The sequence below is a fragment of the Dufourea novaeangliae genome, unplaced genomic scaffold (genome assembly GCF_001272555.1).
Source record: "Dufourea novaeangliae isolate 0120121106 unplaced genomic scaffold, ASM127255v1 scaffold8, whole genome shotgun sequence".
Taxonomy (NCBI): domain Eukaryota; kingdom Metazoa; phylum Arthropoda; class Insecta; order Hymenoptera; family Halictidae; genus Dufourea; species Dufourea novaeangliae.
This window is the reverse complement of record NW_015373923.1, coordinates 170,955-180,595: the sequence shown is the minus strand read 5'-3', so window position 1 is coordinate 180,595 and position 9,641 is coordinate 170,955. Positions and strand designations below refer to the sequence as shown.

General features: G+C 43.4%; 1 protein-coding gene across 1 annotated transcript in view; it reads right to left on the bottom strand.

The window, feature by feature from the left end:
• Window positions 1-479: 479 nt before the first annotated feature.
• LOC107194753 (neuroendocrine convertase 2-like) overlaps window positions 480-9,641 on the bottom strand; it is a 35,441-nt gene continuing 26,279 nt past the window's right edge. The window contains exons 8-12 of the mRNA XM_015584442.1: window positions 4,621-4,721; window positions 2,049-2,282; window positions 1,231-1,326; window positions 986-1,103; window positions 480-644 (exon numbers count right to left, since the gene is read on the bottom strand). Coding sequence (XP_015439928.1) covers window positions 480-644; window positions 986-1,103; window positions 1,231-1,326; window positions 2,049-2,282; window positions 4,621-4,721 — 714 coding nt within the window. The remainder of the gene's footprint in view (window positions 645-985; window positions 1,104-1,230; window positions 1,327-2,048; window positions 2,283-4,620; window positions 4,722-9,641) is intronic.

Sequence of the window (9,641 nt, the reverse complement as noted above, 5' to 3'; positions counted from 1 at the left end):
CTCTACCCCGTTCACGAGTCTACGGAACGACACGTCGCGACGAATCGAAGCGAGACCTGTAGTTCTCCTGGTCGATGAACTGTATTGTTCTCGTGACGATTGTTCGAAAATGAACGACAAACGTGACAAATGACGTCGGCTCGGCGGTAGACCATGGGAGAACCGAAGAAAAACATTATGTCGTTAGGTCGCCTGATGTCCTCGAAGAGGTACATCAAGAACAAAGTGTCGTCCGCCGAGTCGACGGCCATTAGCGATAAAATCTTTCTAGATCCTCCACGAACAAGAAACCAACAACGACAAGCTGAACGGCAAACCATATATCACAGGGATTTTTTTCATAGAGACGCGGTCGTCTGTATCGTGAACTTCGAACGTAAATTTGACAGAGGGCCGAACCGTCGAGAACACAAAGCTGCTGGATATATAAATAATCGGTAATGACAGCGCAGTCGCGTTCAAGTGTTAGCCGGCCATCGTTACATCGCGGTCGATCGTTCCTCGTGCGCTTTCTTCACTATCGCGAGCTTCGAGTGCGGATCGGCCGCTGGAAGTCCGGTGTACGGTGGCTCCCTGGTTCCGTGCAGCATCAGTGTCCATTCCCGGAACCAACCGTGTTGCGGGGTCTGACCGTTGAAGCTCACCTGAAAGACGAATCGTTGAATAAAATAATCGCTTCTGTCGGACAGGTAGTGAGAGCAGCGTCCGTGATGGCAGAAGTTCCGAGAAACTTAATAGCCTAGACAAAGTCTTGGATTTTTCAAATATCACAACTATAATTTTATACACTACTGGTAGGGAGACATAAATAAACTCCCAAGTACAATTTACCTCCACTGAAGATATGTATAAAAACAAACGAGAATCTGGATAGACTAGACGGAACGACCAAATAATGTCACCCAAGTAGATCCTTATTTTCCCCAGGATCCACTCGATCACAGGGCAAACCCCTACTTCCTAGTTCTACTATTTCCCCATTTACCTCCAACAGCCAGGTTCCCTGGGGATACTCGCTCCAAGTATGAGTGGTCATGAAGGGCCATTTCGTGAAGCCGTCCCTGTGATCGTCGTCGTTCACCCTCCGACTAAGGATCATGGACCTGAAATCAATCCTTCGTCACTACGCTACCCTCCGATCTACACCGACAACAGAGTAAAAACTTTCGCAGAATCACGTCTACGATAGTTCCGAGTCACGGAACGAACAGAGGTGATCGATCGACGCACCTGGTGCCCATCGGCGAAGTCAAGAACAGCTCGAGATCACCGCGCCGCGACGCGTTCACAGATATCACGTGGATCGATCGGTCGCTGGTCACCTCCCTGAAATCGCAATCGACGCGATGTTCGGACGTAAAAGGATCGAAACGCTAACGGGATGTATTATTGCGAGTAAAGGTTATCGGTGGGACGGTTGTTATCCCATCCAGGGATTCTAATGTCAGGTGAAGACAATAACGAAGTGATTTCTTCGAGTGGAACACAAGTCGAACCGAAGAAATGTCGTAGAACATTGTAACAGGAGAGAACCAAGGGGGTGGCCGAAATCGATACCGTAATGGAACCAGTTCCTGATCAGTTTATACATAGATACCATATAAAAAGTTCATTATAATAAATGCGTCTTCCAAAAAATCTACCAAATAATTATTAACTATTTTTAAATTTATACGTAAAGTTTGTCAGCTCAGAGTAAGATACAGCTATAATATATACGATTTAGGTGATCCGAAATTGCTCCATTTGAACTCCTTTCTGTAAAAGTTAAATTGATAATTTAGATATTACTATTTCTGCACTCTTCTTAATGCCAAACTAAAGATAAAAGATATATTTATTTCAGTAACAACAATTCATTTGAATTTGGTTAATTTTTCTACATATGTATACAGGGTGAGTCAGTAAGACAGAATTTGTATATGCTTCTTGACTTTCGAAACGAGGAAACGGAAAAGGTGAGGGTACGCTTCCAGGGTTCGTAGCTGGAATATACATATCTGGGAATGGATGGTTGGGATCGATAAAGGCCGCAAAAGAAAACTCACTCTGGTTCGAGCACGGAACCGGCCTCGCAGTGGTACCGTGGCGGCACGGTTTTCCATTTCTTCGACAGGGCAACCATCGCACCGGCGTCCAAGACACCGTATCCGAAAAGGTAGTTGAATTCCAGTCCAACCCCATTCATCGTCCAGTGGAATCGTCCTTTCGCGTCGAACAAGGAGTTCCTCTTCGATGTGAGCACTGTCAGATGCTGGATGTCTCGCCATGTCAGTTGCGAACTGTTAAGAAATTTAAACGTTTCTTTTGGAATTCACAATTCGGAATTCTTTATTTATTTATTTTACGGAATAATTCCTATTAGAATACAAGAGAAAAAAAATGTAAACGTATTTGTAGACACTTGGCAAGCAATTATTCGATCTCATTAACTGTTTCACACGTTGACTGCAACAGTGGAAATGGCCGTACGTAGTCAGACACGCCTTATTTCGTTTCATTCCATTCGTAAATCGTCGGAAATGTACCCGTTTAGTTGTAGTTCACATCGATGTCTCTTGATACCTGCTGCTGTTTTGCACTATTAAGAACAAAGGTAAATTGAAGTACTTGAGATGAGTTTGATCGTTCGATTAAACTACGTTAGATCGAAGTGAACTTGTTTCAGGTTCAATAATTGCAGTAAACGTGGGTAAATGAAAACAGAATTGTCGAAGTGTTTTCTCTCAGACGTTATACATAAAAATGTTCGTAATACTGATTGAAAGGGGAAAAAAAACTCACGAATCGATATTAACTTGAATCAGTCGTCGGATAGGACACACATCCGAGAAACGCATATATGTATAAAAGCGACCCGTGTCTAAAGCTCTCCCTTTTAATGGTACATTTCCATTTCTGGGTCACGTTTCAGCGACTGAGTTTCACGAGACTCCCGAGAGCCCCGAGGACGAGTCCCCATTAACGACCTTTCAGTCACAGCGCGCCTCTGTTCCGTTCCTTAATTTTCGCGATTTCAACCGTGGGACCGGGACGCTCAACCGTTCAATCGCGGAGCTACGAGCCTCGAATAAGTCCAGTTTATCGTCACCGAGTACGAACAACGAGGTACCATTCCTGCATACTTTGACACGAATCATTCCTGACAGGTCACACTCTTCAAAATTTCAGGGACTCAGTGGAAACGGGGCACATGGCACATCTACGTCGAAATAACACCGTTGTACCTGATAAAGTGCCTGAAAAAGAATTTCGCCCGAATAGCCGTACAACCTTGTACGTTGTTACAAAGTCTCTAAGGAGATAGAATGGCATGGACCTCTTTTCCACTAAGAATTTCTTTGCTTTCAATGTTAAGGAATTTTAATATGCTTCTGTTAGAGCTTGTTGATGGTGCAGAAAATTGAATATCGACGTAGATGTGGCATGTGCCCTTTTTCCACTGAGCCCCACATTTTGAAACGATTTTACAACGCGTTGTATGTGAAACAACAATTTTTCAGTAGTATAGGTCAACGATATATCGTCTACCGTCGGGAAATTTCAGTTACGCGATGAAAAATATGTATATAAAACAAACCCCCGTGTCAGCTTGCACATTTTCCATGGACACGTCGAATATAATGGTAAATGTACGCAAGCATAAAGACGGGAATATCAATTTTTTGCACGTCACTCCGTTGGAAATCCGGTAGGTAGTACATCCAATAGTCCATCTCATTGTCTGCCGAGATAAAATAACGAAACGCGAGAGCTGTTCACCGTCGAATTCGATTACTAGGAAAAATGCTACACGTTTCGCCCACGATCCCGCTCCGCCTCGTAAATTACAATATCACTCGACATTAAACGAACGTGGGGGAGGGGTAGAGGAAATACATGTATAAGCCCGCTCCGCGTTTCCGCGCAGCTGATGCCTCTCTCTGTCCCGTTTTCAACCGATGATCGAGCGGTCCATGTCGATACGGACAGGATTAAAGGGAAGCAGAGAGGATTATGCGTCGTTTACAAAACGAGTCACGCCAATATGAGCCCGTCCCTCGAAATATTGGAGCTTAATTTGACGTTATAATTCGCGCGTGGAATGCCTCCTCGCAAATTGTAGCATGCGCGAATCCGTTCTCGGTGGCCAGAAACGGATCGATTCGCGCCAGTTGTGTTTTCGAATCTTGTTATTCCCGCGATTTACACCGTACAGCACGGAAACAAGACCGCTTCAATCTGTTCCGAAACAGTAAAACAAGTGGAAACCGTCGCGTCGGGCGAAAAACAAGCTCATGAATAATTCCGGTGCAAAATTCGACGAGACCGCTTGAAACGCATTTATACGAATATTTAATGGAGAGGATTTTTCACGGTTCGACGAGTAAATATCTTCGTTACATTGAATCACGGATCGGTGAACCTCGAGTTCGTGACAGCGGAAGGAATACCCTTAGTATTTAATAATCCTTGCACCCATCGGTATCGCGAATAATTTCTACCGTTCGATATTTATGCACGATCCAGTCGTTTGTAATTTTACACAACAGTTTTATTTATCTTCTAAGAATTACGTGTTCGAAATTACAATGACCCGATGCGAGTAATTAAAAGTTCAAAGATTTTGATGGAACTCACTTAGCTTCGAGGGCCAGAGCGAACACCCCTGCGGCTTCCGGCGCGGCAGCTGACGTTCCACTGTGCGTCCTCGTGCATTTCCCATACAGATCGGTGGTGGCCTGCAAGAAAGAAACAGAAAAAACAAGGTAGTTCGTGCTTAATTGCGAACGAGCTATTCTAACCCAACGTATATTCAAATTTACCACGTCGCCCGTAACCAGAGGTACCTCATTATAGAAATGTTCCTTTTTTGCATTTTAATGGTAATTGCACTTCAGGATGACCTTTCGGCTTCGCCGTGCACGGCCACGTACGGTATTCTCTTTCTTCTGACTATTCCATAGTTTACATTCCGAGTAATTCGAACTGTTTTTTATCTACTATTCGCTATTATATCGACAAAGATAGAGGTTTTGTGAACCACCTCGTAACAATAATAAGATAAAGACTTGGGTAGTTCTTATATGAACCAGAAAAGTTTTTTTTTTAGTTTCATTGTGGCACGCTTTGAATGTATTCTGTACCCCAAGAAAATATTTACTACAGTATTCTCTTTATATTTTCAAAGTAAATTGTAGGAGTGCCTGCCACTTACAGAATATCGGCATTTTCAATGAAAAACCCGTTTTACGTAATCAAGTTCAACTTTTTGTTTTTAACAATGAACAAATATTATCATACTTTACCGATAAGCTCTTAAATGCACACTCAAATTTGTACCGTATCTTCTATACAAGACTACAAGAAACTATTATATGTATACTCACAGATATGAAAAACTACATAGTACTTTATTTCGTAATTCAGAATTTGGTAGTAATAACAGTGCGAACGAAAGGGTTAAATAACCGTGACTATTACTGTCCAACGATTAAGCTCGATACACCAAACGATAAATCTGTACTGAACACGATTTCTCAGTGCCAATCCATTCGACCGACGACACACCGTTCCCAACGCAACAATTCCCTGTAACATTCTTGTATCTGGGGCGTTGGTGGATGAATCTTCAAACTGGATTCGAAGTTCGGGAAACTGTCCCAGAGTTAATCAATCCTTACACCGCGAAGTCGAAGTCGGATCTCGAATCGGGTCGATTACCGCGCAGATCGAACGCTTATAAAGCCTCCCAGAGGCGATTAAACATTCCTGCCTGCGAAGCTGTGGTAACTTCCTCAATGGTAGCCGCGCACGCGTTGTGTCCCAGCTCGAGCATCGGACAGGGGGTGAAAGTTTTCGCATTAAAAGTTCGCTTCCGGGTCGCGCGATAAAACCGCGATAAAAACGGCCACGTAATCGCGAGGAACCGTAGTGGCCCATTTTGAAAAATTGCTCGATCACCGACGTCGATTTCTTTAGAAAACGCCGTTTCCACGCGAGACCGTTCGTTGCGCATAGTCACGGCTTCACGTGACGGTTCCGTGGTGTCCTGAGAACGAAAATTTATCGCGATGGAAAAAGGAAACGAGAGAACACACACGACTATACAGGGTGTCCGCGTAAGTATCGCCACGAAATCTCAGGAATTTCTTTGAACTCTTTAAAGAAAATTGTAGTAGACAAAGGAGATTGTTTATCTGCAGTTTTTTTCTAAATTTTTACAAAACACTACAGTATACAGTAAATCCTCTATGGCCATTAGTTTGTGAAATATTTAATGTTCAGTGCCGAGGAGGCTTCGATCACTCTGTGTTTTCAAAGCGAACAACGCTTTGATATACCACAACATTGTACAACTTCTGTTGACTTTTTTACGTTATTTGTATTTCTTCATAACGTATTTATAGTCGTTGGATTTATCACGCTTCGTTCTAATGAAAAATGTTTGAAAAGTGATATGGTTTTTTTTAAAAAGCAAAAGGTAGACATTTATTTCTCCGAAAAAACAATGCGGATGAAGAAACTCTGATTTACGAAAGTTACGCAAACTTAAATATAGTTCAACTTTTGTTTAAAACACAAGTTTCCGTAAAGTTCAAAGAAAGTCTTGAAATTTCGTGGCGACACATACGTGGTTCACACCCAGTGGATAGGGGTAATGCGTTTGCGTTCCTCGTACGCTGGCTACGATATAAATTTTCCACGTACTCGGCTGGAAAGAGGACGTACGACAGCGTTCGCTGGTGGTGACGCAAACACAACGATTGAAAGAGGAAAAACCAGAATGTCGTCGATCCAAGGGAATAAGGAGGAAAATATAAAAGAACCGACGCGAATAAACCATAACAAAAGTATACATCTCGTTTTTTTTCTTTTCGCTGTATTCACACGATCAGAGATTAAATCTTGTTCGACGGAAGGTTCGTGTAAATCCGCGCCACATGCGCGCTTTCGTCCGCCCCGAAGATTCTCCTTTATTTTCCCCTCCGTTCGAGCGTGAAATTTTCGTCGAGCGGGCCGTGGTCGGTCCATAAAATCTCGACTATTCGGCGCAGACGCCCCGCAGGAACCGGAGGAAAATCTATCCCGGAAACGGGTCCAACGCCAGGAGGGAGGGGATGAAGGTTGTAAGCGGGATAACATGCAGTTAACGACCAGCTTAGTGTGTAAAAGGTTATCGAAAGGGGAGACCCGGCTGATCTTGCATTTTCCGGATCGTCTAGCGTACATGTACATATACCCATACGTGCATATCTTTAATCGTTCAGGTAAATAACCCTTCTGTCGGTATTTATATCGCTTCACGAACGATATACGCCGACGAAGCTTTCTTGTACACGTCGGTGAACGATCGATCGAGTGTATCTCGCGTAGCTTTATCATAAAAGAAATGAATATTGTCGGTGAAATCCGCTTTCCGGACAAATGTATGCTTCATTCTTGGCAAGCGATTTCATTGGAATATTGAGTAGTCGTTTTCCTCGGATCGAACACTGCACTATGAACAGTAAATCATCGATGAGTGTTCGAAGGCTCCTCGGCACTGAACATTAAATAATTCATAAAATAATGGCCTCGTGCGACTGAAACAATAATATCATTGGCTTCAGAATTCCAAGCTCTAGCACGGTGCTGAACCTCGTTAAAAAGTCAGCGTTACACCTGGGAACACCGTTCCTTGTCAGTGCCGAGGAGTCTTCGAACACTCATCGTTGATTTACGGTGTATGTCTCGGTGACATTTGTTCGATCGATGTTTCGCGACATTATTGCAAGACGATCCCCGTGAAACGCATTCCTGGTGGAAAGAAAAACAACAACAACAACAACGGCCTTCTTTTCTACGCGAGACACAAAGCTCTATAATATATCGGATAGATCGATCGACGACCGCCGTAAAGCCACGGTATAAAGTTTACGAGGGTCCGGTAAGCTTTCGTGGGTTACGAACGGGGCATTCTACGGTGCTTCTGCGAGAGATAATCCCTGGCGATGGCCATAATGACCTCACGATCCTCGATAGTTACGTTGGAAGTGGGTGCTCTCGTTTCTTTTCGAGTGACGGTTCTTTTGTTGCGATGTATTGCACGAAAATGGTTAATTTCAAGTATTATCGCGAACTTAGCTTCCGGTAGAACAAACTCATGCTATCAGTAGACTGCGGAATTTTATGCAAATTCACAATTCTGAATGCTAATATTATAAAAATTAACGGAATCGAAGCTTTAGTGGTACAGAAAACGACCACCAAAGTCTGTATCGATTGGTAATTGTTAAGGATCCTAGTATTCGTGCCGACAATCCTCTGGCCTAAAATTAATACGAAATTAAATCCATTCCGCCACCCAGCAACGCGATCTTCAACGAGCACCAACAATGGCGTTTCTTTTCTTTGCGAAATGATGTCGCTCCGATTTTCCGTGATAAATGATCGCTATGGTTGAGCAATCCTTGTCTTCTCGTATTTATCTGGTCCGCCTATAATATTCCTCCAGGAGCTTTTCGGATCCGACGCAAGTGGCGAGCCAAGTAATTAAGCGTGATCTACAGAAGTTCGAGTAAATGACGCACGTCTCCGAACGCCTTGATTGTACCGAAAGAAACGCAAATGGATTCCGTTCTTTCTGCTACCCTAACCAGTACGAGGCGAACTTGAATCTTTATCTATGAAACGGAGTCGAGGGTCTCTTCATTTCCCGCGGTACCAGAGACTACACTCAGAAAAAAAGTAAATGTATAAACGTTTTAATGAATTTATATAGCATTTTGAATTTTTTCAAGGTCAATCGATCTTTTTTTTTAATACCACGTTGATACCCGTCGTCTCGTTGTAAAACAATCGATGGTCCTTGTTCCAGGCTGACAACATCGACGCCCACGCAGTCGTGCATCTTCCTCGCGAACGGAGAACGCTCCTTACAATTACCGTTCGTTATTAATAATTTACAGCGGGAACACGATACCCAGTGCGCCTGCGCGTGTCCTACCTTCTAAAGTAAATCAACGAGCCGTGCGTAGGCGGATCATTCGAAAGTTTTCAATAATTCATACCACTCCCCTTCGTACCACTCCGCTTCCACCCTCCCTTCAATTTTCTCGAATCGAAGTTTCCCAGAGAATTCTCGCTTCGCGTAATCGAGAAGCTGGTTTGTATTAGACCCGACCACTGAACGGACTCTCTCGAACGTATTCGCAGTAATTAGAAGTCGTTGTTTCTACCGTGAATTATAAGAGGAGAAAAGGAAGAAAGTCGAACTTTCTCCCCGAAAATTGGATTTCACATTCACAGGGCAACCGCGTGATTCCAACACAGGAATTTCACCGCGTTTTTATTCGAATCGCACATTCTCGTTGCGCAGCGAGATTCCACGGTCGTACTTCGTGGGAGTTAATTTATTTTAACCCGTCTCCTACCGCCTCGCATACTTGCTCGACGAGGCTGGAATTTATCCTCCGCATCTGGTATTCTCGGATAACAACGCAAGAGCAAATATTCCAGCGTTCGGAACACCGGGCCACTAGGTGATCTATACATATATCGTGTTTAGAAAATTTTACGAAAGTATTCAGTTTCCTTTATACGTTCTCTTTCTCGAACGAAACAAAGGTGGCTAGACCAAAGATGAACAAATTGATTATCCGGATAAAGAGTTTCGAATA